Here is an 18699-nt window from a genome sequence, read left to right as displayed (position 1 = left end):
CATACAACATACTCTTCTTAACATTTCAGACCTTTTTATATTAATATATATTTTTCACCAGAAAAAAATGAAGATTTGTGACAGTGAGGTTGAAGTGATTGGGAAGCAATTGGGAAGGAGGAAGGGCAGTACAAAAAATCATTCTCTTCCCATTCTGCCTTGTCCTTCCCTTTGAATACTGCTGCTGTTCATAAGTGAAAGTTGAAATCAGAACACTGATGGAGCATAGGAAGAAAATGGATGGTGGGAAGAGGGGAGTTGTCACAACTGTGTAGTGTTTGTTAAATGGAAGAAAGTTGTCCGTTCGCTCTCACTTTTAGCTCAGGGAAAGAAAAAAAAAAAAATCCCATTAGCTATTTCTCCCAAAGCAGTAAATAACAAATTGGGCAGCACAGCTGGAAAAGGGAGGTAGAAAAGTTGAAAAGAAGAGCAGAAGAGCCGCTTCCTGCAGCAGTGAGCTATCAGATGGCTCAGTCCTCCCATGGAAACTCACCCTTAGATAAGACAAAATTGATGGCAAAAACCTGGCCTGTCGAGAGCAATTCATAGCTGTTGTTCCCGGCTCTCATCATCCCCACCACTGCCCTGACTTGATTCAGATCATGCCACCCACAGGAGCAGATTCCTTTGTACCTCTCAGACCTCCACATTGCTAAGGCTGTAGTTCTATAATCATTTATACCGGGTAAATTCACACTACAAATCTGATAAAAATCAAATTTCCAGCTCCTATCACATTCACTAGAAGCTATGCAACACTTCAGGCTGCTGGATGAAAAGTTAGCATAGTAAAAGCAGCTATCCAGTATAGAAGAAGGAGGGCTACATTTTTTTTTTTTTTAATAAAGTGAGCTTTGTTCCCAGTCTTGTATTGCCTCCTACTGACAATGCTCTCTCTACAGTATGACAGTAAACTGTCCCGGACATAAAAAAAAAAAAAAAAAAAAAAAGGGGGGGTGGGGGGAGAAAAGTGGAATCTTGTAAGTATATTTCAGCTAGACTAGTTTCCCAATCCACTTGATTACACAGTGCAGAAAAGGTGTCCCAGAACAGAAATAAGTGACCTGACAACCCCAGGAACTTCATTACCACCATTCAAGCCCAGTCAGCATGAGTTCATGAAAGGCAACTCCTGACTGACCAACCTCTTCTCTTTTTATGACCAGGTGACCTGCCCAGTGGATGAGGGAAAGGCTGTTGATGTAGTCTACCTAGACTTCAGCAAGGCCTTGACACAGTCTCCCACAGTGTTCTCCTGGAGAAGCTGGCAGCCCATGGCTTGGACAGGTACATGCTTTGCTGGGTTAAAAATGGGCTGGAAGGCTGGGCCTAAAGGGCCCAGAGGAAAAGGGTCTGGAGGTGTTGGTCAATGCGCGCCTGAACATGAGCCAGCAGTGTGCCCAGGTGGCCAAGAAGGCCAACAGCATCCTGGCTTGGATCAGGAATAGTGTAGCCAGCAGGAGCAGGGAGGTGACCGTCCCCTTATATTCTGCTCTGGTGAGGCCGCACCTCAAGTGCTGTGTTCAATTTTGGGCCCCTCACTGCAAGAAGGACATCGAGGCCCTGGAGTGTGTCCAGAGAAGGGCTACGAAGCTGGTGAGGGGCCTGGAACACAAGTCCTGTGAGGAGTGGCTGAGGGAACTGGGGGTGTTTATTCTGGAGAAGCCTCATTGCTCTCTACAACTGTCTGAAAGGAAGGTGTGGAGAGCTGGGGGTCAGCCTCTTCTCACAGTAACTAGTGATAGGACTAGAGGGAATGGCCTCAAGTTGCGCCAGAGTAGGTTTAGGTTGGAAACGAGGAGGCATTTCTTCTCAGAAAGAGCAGTCAGGCACTGGGACGGGCTGCCCAGGGAGGTGGTGGAGTCACCATCCCTGGGGGTGCTTAATGAAGGGTTGGACGTGGTGCTTAGGGACATGGTACAGAGGGTGACACTGGTGGTAGGGGGTGGTTGAACCTGATGATCTTGGAGGGCTTTTCCAACCCTAATGATTCTATGATTCATCCAGTGTGAGGCATCTGCAACAACTCACTTTAAACCCAAGTCCTGCACACTAAAGTGCAGACGTTGTCAGCTTGTCAGGAAACTGTCAACAGTCTATGTGATATTTAGCAATTTGCTAATGAAGTCTTTATACTGTACAAACACACATTTTATACACAACCATTTCCAAAAAAAAACGTCAGAAGTTAATTTCTTCAGTTCTGACAGTTACACTTGCAGTTCAAAACTTGTATCGTATTTCCCCTGCCTTTCCTAGCTCCATGAAAAACAGGTTGCACAGGTGGCATGGAAGGTAGGTGGCACAGTTACAGTAGTAGGAAGTTGCAACAAAGCAGTTTCACAATAGTGCAGTTAGACACGCACACACAGAGAAAAAAATGTACAGAAAACCCCACCACTTATGCCAGTGTCATTTCAGTTAGACTTTTAGCCTTCCATCAGTTGGATCAACTGCAACTTTTTCTCCCAGAATCACAAGCTAAAATCTTTCTCAATAAAGATCAAAAAATTGTGATGTGATATAATTAGTGTTTAGAGGTAGATGGCTTACTCAGAAAATCCATGTAAGGGCTTTTAAAATAAGTATTTATGCCAAAATTTATCATGTTTAAATTGCAAAGAAACAAGAACTAGGTTTTCATCAACTGATCAGACAGAACGTTTCAGATTCAGCAATGTAAGCTGAATACTCAAAAATTTTAAAAAATGGCATTCGTGTTCACATGTAGATACATAAACAGCTACTCAGAGAAGATCTAAAGCAAATTCCAAATCCAAAACTGCAGTAGCAGCAAGGAGTATATGCTGAAATGCTAGAAGGTAAAATTTCCGTGCTGCGTTTGTCATGTAACCTGACCTCAGAGGTTACATCCATGCTGTGCATTTAGCCAGAGCACTGCTGTCTGTCCACACGTGAGCCTTAGCCTGGATTACAGATCCCAAGCAGCCAGGCTCTCCAGACCTGTCTGGCCCACAGAGAGGTCTGCCTCACTAGAGAGCTGGGGTGTCAGTCTGAGTACATGGAAGTACATGGTACTAGGCTAGGAGCTGCCTTCCAGTAAAGACTGCGGTTTATTCCTTTCTTATCCTCTGCTTCAGTTCAAAAATCAAACAGGATGTCTTAAAATATCTGTAGTTTAAGTGAACCTGTTTGACTTTATCCTCAACACTATGAAGGAAATACCTCACACAGGCAGTATTGTTTCAGCTGGTAGGAAGCAACCGCTAAATAAAAGATGACTGCGGGGTCTGCTGTCTCTCATTTGAGACTCAAATCCCTAATCTGGTCACAAAAGTAGTAGACTAATACATTTGTGCAACAAAGCTCAGGGCTAGGTCATAAAAGCAGAAATCTAAAAAGCATTCAGTTGAACAGATCATTTTCTCTTTCAGAGGAAAGAGCAGAGGCAGAACTGGAACAACTCCAGAGAGGAGAGCATAAGGCAAGTACAGCAGTGGCGGGCTTGATTAAGATGAGAGACAGAGTATGGCTGTGCACCTAGAGAAAGAAAATAAACCAACTCTGAAGTCGTACGTTTAATGGAAGTACTTTGTCAGTTTGATTATCTCCACTCAGGAAAAGCAGTCTGCTTTCCCACCAGCCACTGCTTGAAAGTAACCCGATTTACAAACAAGCATGTCAGAAATAGCACTGTGCTTACTCTATAGAAAAAAAAATTGTTAGCACTTAAACCTAAAAAACTCCCCTCCACAACTCCCCAAAGCACTGCACACATTAAGCAGAATAGAGCCAACAGCATTAAAATGGTAATGAAACACAAAGTGACAGCTCTTTCCATTTTCCAGATAAAAATAATGATGAATCTAATGAACGTTTTCCTCCATATTAATCAAATTTAAAATAGTACTAATGTAAATGTTAGAATATTTGATAATGAAATCTAGACCCTAGTATCTAATAAAGCAAAGAACCGAATAAAGAGCAGCATCTATTTTTTTTTGCAGAGATATTATCAACTTCATGGAAATATTTTAAAAATACAAATGTAAGTTGTTAAAGGATTGTAATTTGGTATACTTTGATCTACACATCTTACTGAGACTTGTTAGCTGTCAGTGTATGTGCAAACACATGATATACTGGTATGTCCTGCAACATCTTTGTAGTTCTTTGCTTCACCTCAGCATAAGAAGAGTATTTTCCCTCAACACTTAACAATCATAATAAAAACGAAACAAAATACGGTTGATTTTTTCCAGAAAAACTAAATTTTCAGGCTGAGTAGTCCTTAATGGACTTTAGTACAGAATACCAGTGGAACTACTTTTAAAAGGCTAAATCCTACGTCCCATGTCCAAGTAATCACACATCACAATTTCTGGGCAATTACAGAACGTGGATCCCACCTTGGGTGACGTTGTACAAAGGTTATGCTCTGCATCAATGCAGGGTACTTCAACAGGCAATACACAGCAAGACTGGTACTGTAATTACTTCCATCCTCGAAATGAGAGACATTTTAAAAACACGGGCTTTCTGGGCAACTAATTCTTGCATCTGTCATCACATGTTATTGCCAAGTAATATGCAACCAACTGTAGCTAATGACATATAAATGGCATCTGTTACGCAATCCTGCAATATTTTATTCTATGCCCACATTGTAAAGCATGATAGATTACTGCCATTTTAAGAGAAATATAAAGCTACTGAAAATACATGCAGAAAAATAAATCCTCATTTACTTTAATAAAACTTGGAAAATGTTTTAGAACTTCTTCCTCAGTCTGTGCGTTTGCATTCACTCAGATTAACAAGAAACGAATCAAACAGTTTTACTTTCAATTACTTAGCTCCTACTGTATTTCAGTTGCATAGTGAAAAACCTTGTTTCAACAACTTTCTCTTTGCGAATTTTTAAAAAAATGTCATGCCGACACTTTGTTTTGATTTTTACTTTAAAAAGAAAATTTCATGAAGCTTTGGTGTTGACTTCAGTGTGTAATCTCCTTTAAGTTACATATTAAGGGGCTGTTTTCATTGATCACCAGACGTTAAAAGCGACACAGATCAGCATGACAGAAGTTATTTGACAGAACTTAAAGGATACAGTGAGCTTACAGAAATCTTTGGTAAAATTTACTAATAGAAAAATTACATTGACAACAGGTCAAGACCATTTACAGCTTTTTTTTTTTATAGCATCCATAAAATAAAAGATGACCCCCCCCCCCCCCCCCCCAAGAAAACATATAACCAAACATTTAGTCTATTCAAAGGCACTTGCTTTTTTGCATTGCTTTCATCATTTGCGTGCCCAGCAGTCTCTTCAGAGGTTCATGCAACAAAATAAATCATACTCGGTGGCCAAATACAGAAGCATCGTGTACTTGTTTAGGATATTTATTATGGAAAGTAAAATACTCATGATCTTACAAAGTTCTTCAAGTCTACCGGGCTCGGCCTTTGGCCAACTTTGATTTTTTTTTCTCTTTTAAGCGCTGTGCCCTAAGCTTCTTTTTCTGCCTGGAATGCATCCATACTGGGTACTGTCCATGCTCGTCTAGGAAAGTTTTTTTGTTTCGTTTATTACCTATGTCCATTTTGCAGTCATCTGGAAAAGAAAGGAATTTATAGTGAGCAAAATACATGAATCAGTTTCATAGAAGCTATTTTGTTACTAGATTCACAAACATGATAAAAAGATCTCTATACACAACAGTATTTGTGGACAGAGAGATGAAGGCTTTGTACATTGAAAGTGGTTTCCAAGCCAATACAACAGCAACCCAAGAATTTCAACAGCTGATAGTAAATATGAAGAATTTTCCCTAAAGGCCTATGTCTGGGCAAAGCACCTTATTCTTTAGCCTGCCATCTGTTCCAACACTGTGTCTAAAAACGTTGTGTGTGGTCTCCATCAAAAGCTGCAAGCATACAGGAAGCCATAGGCTTACTGAAACATATGTACAATTAAACACTTTTTATGATGTAATGTTTAAGATGCAAGAAAGTTCTAAACGTTAAATTGAGTGGAAGATGAAGACAGGTAAAGAGAAGAATAAAGAGAAAAATCTCTGAAAAATGCAGGGAACATATAACTTATGAGCCAGCAATGATACATTTGCCTGAAAAAGTGAGCATAGGATCAAGTTCAATACAATTAAGAGGCAAAGAGGACTAATCTCTAGGACCAGGAAGGCTACCTGTGACGTGGTCACTCCTAAGAACAGCATCCTCACCTAGCTAACACCACAAGAACTGGCTCTTTTAGGGAGACAACAAGGCTACAAGGAGGGTTGGGGGCACCTTGTTAAGTGTAGATTTGAATAGTACTGTACTATTAAACTTTTGTTTCCAACCTTCCACATGCAATGCTAAAAGCTTTCTGATGAGCTTTTACATAGAGGAAGACGACTTTATGTTGTTTGATGTTAGAAGACAAAGTTCATGAGGAAAAGGCCAACACACTGCTTCAACGGTTGAAGTGTGCTGACAGTCTACAGGGATCTGCAGCAGTCATGTGCAGAAACCCTACAGTTGGGATATGAATACATGTAATCAGCAGAGAATCAGCACAGGGGCTTATTGCTGCCTGCAAAGGGTAAGCAAGCCAAAAAGTCCCAGCTCCAGAGACGTCCTGAGACATCAGAGAAACACAAGGGCTTCTTAACACTGCTGCTCTCCAAGTGCCAAGGAAGAGCTGGTCTGTCCCAGCCCAAAGCTCCAGATGTTGGGAGCGAGAGCTAGAACATGGGGGGAAGGAAGGTTTTGAAGAACACAGAACCACACAAACTATTAGTTGACAGTTCAGGTGGCGCTCATATAAACTGCTGCATTAGATGGCGGTACAGATGTGATGCTACAGCATCAGGTTTTTTCTTCTAGTAATAACACGTAAAAGAAAGGATCCACAGCACCAAGCAGCACAGCACAAGTCACAACTTGCAAAAATCTATTGAAGAAATAAGCCAGCGCTATTTGATGGCCAAGCTTCCCAAACAGAGCAACAATCAGAGCAAAATAACAGCACAAAGTTACAAACTAGGTTGCATACACACTGGTTTATACAAAACCACTTTGCTTCCAACCAATTAATTTGTAATTTTACATTTAGTTAGGGTACTGTTCATGGATTTCTTTTAAAGTTAATCCACCCCTAAATAAAAAACAGATAAAGGAAAAAACATGGAACACAACTTTACTTAAGTTTCTTCTCTGGGTTCTTGTCCTGTCATACTATTAAGGTTCATCTGTGACATGAACGGGCTTGTGACTGCAAAAAGGCACTTCCATAATAAACGTCTGCTGCAACATTAACTAAATGAAGAAATATTCCTGGACAGAGTATTGGTTGTCTATGTAATGTGACATTTTCATCACTTTGCAATCCCAAGGATGCTGTAGGAATCAGTAAGAGGAGGAAAGTTACTGAACAGTAAAGTGGTCTGAGGATGTAAAGAAAACTTACCAAAAAGATTGAAAAGAGAAAAGAGAGAAAAGATAAAGAAAAGGACAAAAAAAAAAGCTATAAAAGCAGTTAATTGCAGCAGACTCAATGGGTATGATTATGTTGAAAAATATGTGCATGCCCATAAAGTTTTAAGAACATCTACAAAACTGCTTTTGACTGAAGGCTAGCCAGACCTTCCATTATTTTTTCCTAACAACAAAAACTGGGGGAAAAAAAATATTCTGTAGTATGTTGTGAGAAATACCTTAAGGTAACACAGGAAGATATCCCTAATACATCTACATACTTTCTAAGGCTGGAAAATTATTCACCTGTTGCTTATCTATGGGAAGTATAAATTCTAGATTAAACCTTACACTTCAGTCCTTCATAACATTTTGCAAAAATGTGAATTTCTTAGCGTCCATAAACAGTTTGTGCTGAAGAGTCCTCTCAAAGATAGCATTATTTCCACAAAACTTACAGCTAAGTATTTCTGAGGCTGCTACCTCTCTGCAGATGCTGCGTGAAATTGGCCACTGCATATAAAAGTTGCCAGCAGATTCGGAAGGGGGTGCAGGAATGACATAACCAGGCACTTGATTCAGAAAATAGGTTTAAGACAGCAATGTTTCCTGCAGCTCCAGCACCAGCAAGCTGATGACGTTCCAAATCATTTTGAAAATTCAATCCTAACCATTGTAAGGAACAACTTTTACAGCTGGTTTACAGGACAAATGAGAACCACAGAAAAAAAGCTACAAATCATACTCGGTTCTACCCTTAACAAGGTAATTATTTTTTATATAGCCTCCATTTCCATTTGCAACAGTTTATACGCTCTGCTGTTCAAATTCGTAATCCTTCTGTGTCTTTCCTAATCCCTGAAGCACTGACAAAACTGCCTGCATGACTGACAGTCATGACTAGTATTATTTCAAATCCCTACTGTGCTGTCTCAAGAGACTTCTGCATCCCACATAAAAAGCTTATATTGGCAACTTCGTAACAGCTTACACAGCATAAACTGGAAAAGAAAAAAGGGCTATGATTTAGTCTGGAGTGCAGTTTTGGAAAGAGGTGGTATCTTTCTGACTCCTGTCCAGGACACAGCTACTTAAAACCTTTGTTTCCATTTCCTGAACTATTTAAAGATTACATCCTTTCCAAGGAATGGACAGGAAGATGGAATTACCTGTAGGTGGTAATGTCATGCACTCCTGCACCACGTGTAATGTATTACCAGCATTAAAAAAACAGGGTCCTTGTTACCCATACCAGGGCACAATATATTTAAAACTGATAAATCACTGCCTATGATAAGGTATCTACAAAATAGTTTTAGCTCCCGCTTTATACATTTTTTTAACATCCTTAAACTGGAAAAGAAGTTATGTCCTATCTCGAGCTTAACAGCAAAGATGATGCTGTGATTGGAATAAACTGCCAAGGAATCCTTGCTTGCTTAATGCTTTTGCAAAGGGATCTCTGAGGAGCTTTAAATCAAATACTTTAAATCAGATGCTATTAAGCCAGCTCCACAAGCGACTAGATGCAATGCAGAAAGAAGCTAACGTTACCAATGAGCAGATTCACTGACTTAATAGCAAATTTAGGCTTTGGAGGAGAGAGATTTGGCTTTCCAGGCCGACAACACGGAGCAGAACTGATGACGGCGGTAGAAAGCAGAGGAGTAGCAGAAAGCTCCCGGTACATTAGGCTGCTTGCAGGATACGAGCAGGCGGGGCAGGAAGGGGGAGGGGGGGGCGGCTGCGGAGGCCGGGCCGTGCCCGTGCCGCGTGTCCCGCTCCCCGTCTCACCCTGCTGCTGGCGGAGCTCGGCGGGGGGCAGCACGGCCGCCACCTCCTTCACCTCCTCCATCACGGCGTCGGCGTCGGCCCGCAGGAGGCTCTTCAGCCTCTCCAGCTCCTTGGGCGCGTTCTTCTTCCTCTTCTCCGCCCGCATCTTCCTCCGCCACTTGCTCCGCAGGCTCTTCGCCATGGCTGAGGGGAGGGAAGAGGGCGCCGTTAGCGCTCCGCTGCCGCCCCCCCCCCACCCCCCACCAACGGCCGTAACGGTCCCAACGGCCGCCCCCACCCCCCCCCACCGCTCACCTCAGCCGCGCACGAGGCCGGTGCCCACCCTCGCGCTAGGCCGCTCCCGCCGACTGCGCAGGCGCGGGGCGGTGCGCCCCGGAGGAGCATCACGTGACCCCCACCCCCACCCCCGCGGGTTCTCCCGTAAGTCTCCGAGCGCGGGGGCAGCACCAAGCGCAGGCTGCGGGCTGCAGAGTTTATTGGGGGAACGGACACAGAGCGCCAGCGACTGCCTTCAAATGGCTCCAAACACGCAAAGACAGGCAATAAATAATCCTTAATACACCACGAACCCCTTCGTCTTCGTCCCCCGCCAGCTCGTGTAACAATCTGACAGAACATTCCCCCCACACCACACAAAAACTCGAACAAGTTTTAACTTAATAACACATTGCACACGGATAAACTGGGGCTGCCTGTATGCTTTCCACTTGCGATCCCAAAAGCAAACATTCCCAGCAGCTACAGAACAGACAGAGGCATTCTAACAGCTTCCTCTGGAACAATCAGAAATTGGCAAACAATTCAATAACAAATTACATTGAGTGCAAATTAAGTAATGTAAAAAGTGATTGAAACAGCTACACCACGTTAACTAAATAAAATACATGTTCTAGACAAGAACTTCAGCAACACGAAAAGCCCTGCCCCCCGAAAAAGAGGGATCAATACTCATGGAATGACAGAGCGACAGAGATTCAGTCTCTTTGTAGATCATCCAAGCCAACGCTATTTAGGTACTGAACTTCATACTTGTGATAATCAACCTCTCTGCCTCTGATTATTTTTTATTAAATGCCTCCAGTAAACGCAGCAGGTGTAGGAACAGATTGATGATGTCCAAGTAGAGATTGATCGCAGCCAGTATGTACTCTTCGGGGGATAATTTGTGCATCAGCAAATGAGTGTCGTAAATTATAAATCCACAGAAGAGAAGTGCTCCAGCAGCAGCAAAAACCAACTCTATCGTCTCACTGTAGAAAAACAGCTGGAGGCAAATGAAAGAGAAAAAAATGTAAATTTAATTTTCTTCTTAATATTAAAAACTCTGCATAAAGATATGCTGCACGTAAAACATGGATAGCTACTGTCTTTTTACTGTTTTATACATACAACTACAATACTACAATGACTCTTCAACATTCTTATTGCACGTAGATCCCAGTCATACAATCTCTTAACTAAGTAAAAAGTGTCTTCTCTTAAGAGAAAGCAAGCTCTGGTCTCCAAAACAGTAACACCAGAAGACAAACTAAACAAAAAAAAATCTGATTAAACCAGAAGTCTCCTTCCCATTCTGTCAGACAAGTAGTGCACCTCAGCTGACAGCACTCTTGTCAGTCAGTTCAAACACCACTTTCAAACTAGCAAGAACAGCATCCAACAAAAATCTGAACTAGAAATGAATGGTTAAAAGATTACAAACATCATCTACAACAGTAATGGACCCAGGCAGGATTTTTTTTTTATTATTAGGATATTTCAGAGCATTCAAAATGTTTTAGTTAGATTAGAAGTTAATACACAATTTACGTGAAAGAGTATTTTTTGACCTTGAACGTGAGGTATCTTACCCTCAAGAAACCTGAGAAGATTAAAATCCACAAGCAAGCAAAGAGCCTGAAAAAAATAATAAAATAAAAATTAAGCTGTGAGTGCTAACAATACCTTTTCTTTTAAATTTTACTTAAAGTCTCTAAATCTCTCTTTGTATAAAACCTCCCCACAATACACTCAGTAAATAAACATCATCAGTTCTTAGATACCAACTGTTTGCTGGCATCAGTGGTAAAATTTGCTTTTATAGAGCTGTCAAAAGTTACACCCTAAATTTACTGTTATATTTGAAACTGCTCAGTCTCAGTGAAAAATCCAGATAAACTAGTGTAATATGGTTATAAGAATCATTATTGCAATAAGGAGCGCTATGCTGAAAATAATTTCTTACCAAGAGAGCAGAACTGCATAAAATCAGTAACTTAAGATAAACAATGCCCTCACCATTCACTTGCAGTAGGTTAGCTTCTATTGACCTGTATTCATTGTTATATCTGCAAAGCTTGCTTTAAAAATAAAAAAAAACTAGCTTAACAAAACAAAAGTCATAGATAAGACAACATACCCCGCTCCGAATTTGCTGAAGTCTCTCTTCGACTGCAAGGTATATGCAGTCAGTCCAAGAAATACAGCACTAGTGAGAATAAAGGCTTGCAAGACGATGGACACATCGTAGAAACTCACTATAAACCGAAAAAGCAAACTGTCACTTAAAGAACGCTATCCCATGTATTTGCTCAGTTACCTGTTGTGGAAATTAAATTTAAATGTTCACAGACAAGAAAAAATCTGAGTTGTTAGCAAAAAAGGCAAATTATGCCTGAACTTGTCTTTGCACTTCAAGATCACAATCATATGTTACACAGACCTTTGCACTAAGTTTGACGTTTATGGAATATTTGTAGCTTCTTAAATAGAGATAAGAACAATCTTCCATACTCACAGAAAAAAAAAAAAAAAAAAAAGAGGAAAAAATAAAAAGTGAGCTATTTTATGCCTTGATGTGTTAGAACTTTTTGATTAGGGTGCAGGAAGGAAAATATAAGTAGGTGGAGCCTTTTTTCTACCTGACTTCCTCTTTAACCTCATTTCCACAAATGACTTTTTTTGACTTTTGTTTTTGTTTTGTTTTGTTTGCAGGAGACCTGAAACCACACTGAAGAGGTTTCAGCTTACGATGGAAGCTATAGTGCAAGGTGATAGCACAACTTCTCTGCATACCGCCCTGAGAACAAAGTACAAAACTCTCCAAACTCAAAGCAGTTCCCTCAGATCAGCTCTGCTGAGAGGTGCCTTCCAGGAATGAGCACTGCTAGCTGTTCTAAAAGAATGGATGGCATAGCTCACTTCAGGTTTATACAATTTCACTCCTGGACAAGACTCCAGCTTCCTCTCTTGATTCCCCAGGTTTTTACTAAACTCATTATCATTCGGAATTGTTAATCATCTTAATATCTCATTTAGGAATCTCAGATGGCAATTAGTAAAACATATTGGATTCATTATTCAATTCATTTAAGGAACCAGAAAATAGGATGGCTATCATTTACCTGTAATAGCAACTGTCAGTGCTTCCAGCAGGGTCTACAAAAAGTAAAAACAAATAATTACAATGATAAAGAAAACAAAACAATTGGAGACTTCACACGTAATAAGATCCATTATGTAATATAAACCCCGTATGTGTTACATTAGTTCTCCAGTTAAATTTTTATACATTATAACATGCTTGATGTCCAACAAGAAAATGGCAATCGTTCTGTCATCGTGTGCTGGACGTTGCTGTGATACATAAAAATAACGCAACATAACGTGAAAATGAATGACAGACAGCCACTCCAGAAAACTGCCATTTAGGTCTTCTACACAGAGCACACACTGATCTGATCACAGTTCTTACAAACAGCTCAACAGAGCTGTAACATTTCTCAGACCTGCTATTAGAAATGATCTGTTTCCAGCTTTCTGTACACTTTTCAGTATTTGAAATACTTTCACTGAACACTCTTAATATCTTATTAGACAGCTAAGTGTCTGTGTCAACTTATTCCTCTCCCCAGTCTGCCACTCATAAAGCTAAGATAAAACCAAATGTACTATTGATGTCTGGGTCAAAAAAAAAAAAAAAAAAAAAGAAGGTAATTTGAATTTAAGTTTCATTACAAGAAAACAAGAGAACTATCTATGGCATGAACCAAGAGATCATATCAAAATAACAGCATGTTTAACCCATATTTTTTTTAAGGCAATTTATCACATGCAGTTTTTAATCCTTCTATTCCTACACAATGTAATACTTAAAACTGTCATGCCATAAACTGTCACACCACATTTGGTGAAACTATTACTTTACTCCCTGTTACTTTCTGTCCTGAAAGACAGCAGTGAGTCAGGATACAACCCTGTAACAATTAAAAGTTTTTCTTTGTAAGTAAGGGTGGGTTCTGTCTTCCCACTTTATGACAAATACAACTTAGGCAGCTTCTAAAGCATCAAATTCTGATGGTGCTGATGTGACTTCCTTTCATCAGACTGATTTGCTACATAGTCCAAAATACCCAGGAGCAAGTTAGACCACATCTACAGCTTCGCAACATCAGGAGACTGACATTTGAGGATAGTGTTGTTTGACTTTCCCGTGTTGGAAACATTTTAAGAATTTAGCATCAAACAGAAAACATTTAATGAAATAAACACATATGGCTGGTTATATTTGGGCCTGTCCTCGAGGTTGTCCATTGAACAAATATGGCAACAGGAATGGTCCCCTTCTTTCCTATTGAGCAGTTGCACAGAAACTAACAAAACAATAATATACACATACATAACATACACACACAAACACACATACATATATAGAAGTAAAAAAATAAGGGGGGGAAGGAAAGGAAAAAAGCTTGCTCAATCTGATTTCAAGCTCTAACGTTCTTCCTGAAAATGTGGTAAAACAAATCTGAACTGGAGGCTATCTAGAAACAACCTGTGAATAGAACCTCCAAAAATACCCTACATACTCATAAAGGTTTGAGTTATCTTCCAAGGAATACAAGAAAAATTAGCTACTACTAGCTTGATTTAAGGAGTTCATCAAAATCGAAGATGTTCTAAGGACTATTGAAATTAAATGTATAAATACTTACAAATCCAAAAAGTAGGTATAAATTAACAGGATGCTGGTGTCTGTAGAGCGTCAGTGCTAAGATTATAGCCAAAGATCCAAATACAGATATCAAAAGCAAGGCAGGCCTGTAAAGTTTCATTTAAAAAAAAAAAAAAAAGGTCATCAAAATTAAGATAAAATACTTGGTAGACATTAAAAACGGTTTATATAAAACAAACTTTTAAAGTGATCACCTACACAAAGATACTGCTCCGTAAATCCATAGTAAACGTAAAGCAAGTCTTACAATAAAACTGTTCTTAAACATATCACCATAGACAATCAGTTAAAAATAGTACGGCCACAAATAACAATAGTTTTTTCATGCTGAAGCTATAGATTGCCCAGGAATTCATCAAGTGTATGAAGAGAAAAATCTATCTGAACTCAACTAACAGTTTTAAAGTATATGTAATACTTTGTATATTAAGAATTCCAGGGAATTGTTTTATTTATTTATTTATTTGGTAGGTTTTTTTAATTAAGCACATGAATCCAACAAACATGAGCACTAACCATGCCAAAGAAAACCAGGACTGACTGGCAAATATAGCTATAATTAAATCATTCAAGAAGCCCTCCTAGCAAAAACTAGACTAAAATCAAACACAAAATCACAACAGGTCTAACTGAGCAGGATGATTAAAAAAAAAAAAAGATTTAATTATAAAACTGTAGTCTTACAACATCTGCTGTATATAATACAGCTTATACAGGAACTCATATAGTACTAGATCCTCCTTTTTTATTAGGGCTATAAAGCGAAAGTAAAAGCAAAGCTTGCAAGTGCACTTGGAAGAAAACAGAAACTGGACTCAGTGCTTTCTTCCTTTCCCCAGTTATTCTTTTCTCCTATTTTCACCACAGTTTGATTTTGAGACTTGTTTTTTTCTCATGCAAATTATGAGGCAAAAAACTAAACCCATAGGAATTTTAAAAGACTAATTTTCAGGAGACAAAGAAACAAACAAACCAAAAAAAAAAAAACACACCAAAGAGTGGGGGAGGAGTGAGAGGATTAAGAAATGATTCAGCTTTTTGGAACTAATACACATAAACAACAACATACCAAATAGATTCTAAGAGCAGATATTTAGACCATAAAACAAGAAATATCAATAATTCAGATGTTCCACACTAATATATAGCTTTTCATAATGCAAATAAACACTATTACTAACGTACTGATTAAAATAACTTTTAATAACAGCAGTTGAAATACATTTTAATAATAAACTACAGAGAAAAATGTCAGAAGAAAAGTTATGCCATAATTAGGTTACAAATTTTCTATTATAGAATCACAACACTGTGTGATCAGGCATACAGGAGTGCTCCAGAGCAACTACATAAACTAAACACACTGATACACACTGTGATTTCATTTTAGTATTTACCTTTCATGAACAAATGCCTGTACTCCAGTAGAGTACAGAAAAATTGCAGATGTGACCGTGGTCAAAAGAACTTGAATGGAAAGAATGCTGTAGACTTTCCGCAGAAAAGCTAAAAGAAAGAAAATAAAAACATAATCAACTTTCACTTACACTAAGAAAGTTCAACAGTAAATCGGATACAAAGTTTCTGTTTGATATGGAACTATTAGAAATTCTTTATTCAGTGAAAAAACACAGAAGAAAATAGTAATAAGCTGTTTTTCCTTAAAACACCAATACAGTATTATAGCAGGATTACGCTTTTTCTTGCACATAGTTATATAGACAGCAACAATGATGACAAGAAGAAATAATAGTAAAAAAACATTTAGGAAGGATTTATTTCAGACTGCTTTTATAACTACATCCAATCTCTATTTTCACTGTGAAAATACTAAAAGTATTCATCACGTTGCTGGTATCTAATGAATGTAAATGAAAAATGATAAGCTTGGAGGTTGTGTGGAGACAGAAAGAGCTGTAAGTATTTTTAAACAGCGAAACCTTTACAGTAATATCGATTTAATTGACCTTTTGTCATGTTAGACATAATTTATCATCATTTGTGACTTCTGCTGTACTGGATGGATACCTACAGATATAAGCTACTACAAGAAATTTCTAAATTAAGCTAACAGGCTTCCTAATTCATGAATAAGAGAGTGGTTCACGACACTATGATATGGGACATAACACGTATGTCCCACTCTAAATGGAAGGAGACCAAGTCTATTAAGTAAAATGCTCTGCAACTAAGAATAGGCTTACAGCGAGAATCAGTCAAGCCTTAATAACACAGATTAAACAAATTTCAGAGCACATGCTAAGAGACACTAAATTAAGCTCAGCAGTGCTGCTGCAGCAGGCAAAATTAAATATATTTGTAAGCTATGAGGGACCAGACCCTACTTTGTTGTAGCACACTGAACATACACAGAGGTAGCCTGCTAGCTGGCCTGCCCTTCTCCCCACATTACTAAACACATCAGCAGTTTTGCTAAGGGCAAGGCCACTTTCATATTGGCTAGGGCATCTTTTAATTTCCAATCAAGATAAAATTGTATTTTAATAGAGAGAGATCTCACGCTTATCAGAAATGTCTACTAAAAATTTGCTGCGTACACTGTTTTTATTCTAAGGTGTATACCATAACACTCTACCTACTTCAGCAAGTAGGTAGCGATGAGAACATTTAATATAGGAGTACTCAATGTATTTAAGACCTGAACGCGAACAGCAAAGCAGCATTTCAAGGCCACAGCTATGGCCTGGCAGCACCCAGATGCCGAAGCTGAAGAGACAACACCTGAAAACACCCCCTAGAAGAAATTAACCCCCCTTAATTTCCGGGTTAAGCTACTGTATTTAATTACAGACTCCAGTTTTAACACGCATGCTTTTTACCAGTCTGATTTGGGCTTCAAAACGCATCGCTGTAGGGTTTAAGCCCCCTGGTAAGCAGACCTACCCCCCCCCCCCAGAAACGCCAAAATGAGCCCCCGGGGAACCAGGGGCCGGGCTGGGCAGGGCAGGGGGGGGCCCTTCCTCGCCCCCAGCCCCTACCCATGCGGATGTGGACGCTGGCCGAGGCCACATTGCTGCCGTAGTTGAAGTCATCCTCGATGGAGCTCCGCGGGTAGCGCTGCTCCGCCGCCGCCATGGCCGCCGCCCTCCTCCCCTCACGCAGCAACGGCCGCCACCGCCCCGCTGCCGAGCCCCGAGCGCCTCGATGGCGCCGAGCGCCGAGCGCCTCGATGGCGGCGCCCGGTCCCTCCCGCCCGCCGTCCCCAAATGGCGGCCCCGGGGCTGTGGCGAGGCAGGGAGCCCCCTCAGGGCGAAGTGGGGAGCCCCCGAGTTTGGGTTTCTACGCGGGGGGTCTGCGGGATCACAGGAGGGTTGGGTTTGCTGTGAGAAGCCCTTCGTTGTGCCGTCCTTTTGCCCGCCCAGGTCTGCCCCGCTGGAGATTGAGGATGGCTTGAGGAAATGTTGTGTTTGTGCCTGTGTGAAACTCAATTTCCTGTTGCTATTTTTAAGTCTGACAGGTCGTAAGGGGAAGCTCCAGAGACTGAAAAAAAAATCATCCCTTTTACTGATCTTCACCTCTGATTCATCTCCATCTGCTATGTGGAAACCGTTCACCAAGTCCATGCCTACGAATATGTATCAGCATTCAGCAATAAATGATAAAAAAGGCTTTTGGTGTGCATGTTCACTATCACTGTACAACCCCCCAAAGCCATGTTTGACTTAGAATCATATCATAGAATCATTAGGGTTGGAAAAGACCTTCAAGATATCTGGTCCAACCATCACCCTACTACCAACGTCACCCACTGAACCATGTCCGTAAGCGCCAGGTCCAACCTTTCCTTGTATAAATATTTCATGCAAAGTAGAATTTGATTCTGGCTTTCTCCTAATTATACATCTTATCCTTCAAAGTGAATGCAGATCAATTAAACACAGCACAAAGATGCTCAATGTTTCTCAGATATATTTTGTACCATTAGCCTTTATATGAGTGGAATTGCCCCCAACAAAGTTTCCCAAGATGGTAATTCCCATTTAGGGATTCACAAAAAATAGGGGTGTGGGAAGAGGAATGCAAAATATTATTTTTTGACTTATGAATATTATCAAAAGCCTCCCAAGGAACTGAAGTGATAGACATTTTAGAAATGTATGTAAAAGATTCAACTCAAATAAAGTACTTTTAAAAATTGGAAAATAGTGGCCTCTACTGTACTCAGATTCTCAAGGGACAAGTAAATAAATTATGTGAGTCTGTGATGAAATAATCTTGAACAAATTTCTCCTACTGAGCTGACCTAAAATATTACATTTCAATTACAGATACAAAAATTATGAACATTACTTTATATTCTGGGAAGTATTTATGGTTTTTAAAATTTCATTTCGCATTTTTAGTTGCTGTAGAGTAGGATCTGTCAGCTTTAATCCTGAATTTGGAGATTTATGCATTGCTTGTATTGCTGAATAGTAACTGTTTTGAAATAATTATGCTGCCTGCTT

The 18699-nt window shown here is 39.9% G+C and overlaps 2 protein-coding genes across 2 annotated transcripts; both read right to left on the bottom strand.

Annotated features, from left to right (window-relative positions):
• Window positions 1-5344: 5344 nt before the first annotated feature.
• LLPH (LLP homolog, long-term synaptic facilitation factor) lies at window positions 5345-9651 on the bottom strand. Its single transcript, XM_082763232.1, has 3 exons — window positions 9532-9651; window positions 9238-9420; window positions 5345-5578 (listed from the first exon to the last, which is right to left on the bottom strand). Exons 2-3 carry the CDS (start codon window positions 9416-9418, stop codon window positions 5415-5417), a joined length of 345 nt encoding a protein of 114 aa, XP_082619358.1. The 5' UTR covers window positions 9419-9420; window positions 9532-9651; the 3' UTR covers window positions 5345-5414.
• Window positions 9652-9695: 44 nt separating this feature from the next.
• On the bottom strand, window positions 9696-17388 carry TMBIM4 (transmembrane BAX inhibitor motif containing 4). Its single transcript, XM_082763221.1, has 7 exons — window positions 17230-17388; window positions 15628-15736; window positions 14211-14316; window positions 12621-12654; window positions 11636-11753; window positions 11088-11133; window positions 9696-10501 (listed from the first exon to the last, which is right to left on the bottom strand). Exons 1-7 carry the CDS (start codon window positions 17324-17326, stop codon window positions 10295-10297), a joined length of 717 nt encoding a protein of 238 aa, XP_082619347.1. The 5' UTR covers window positions 17327-17388; the 3' UTR covers window positions 9696-10294.
• Between the last annotated feature and the right edge of the window lie 1311 nt (window positions 17389-18699).

The sequence above is a fragment of the Aythya marila genome, assembly GCF_965140915.1.
Source record: "Aythya marila genome assembly, chromosome: 1".
In the NCBI taxonomy this organism is placed as follows: domain Eukaryota; kingdom Metazoa; phylum Chordata; class Aves; order Anseriformes; family Anatidae; genus Aythya; species Aythya marila.
This window is presented reverse-complemented; position numbering and strand designations above follow the sequence as displayed.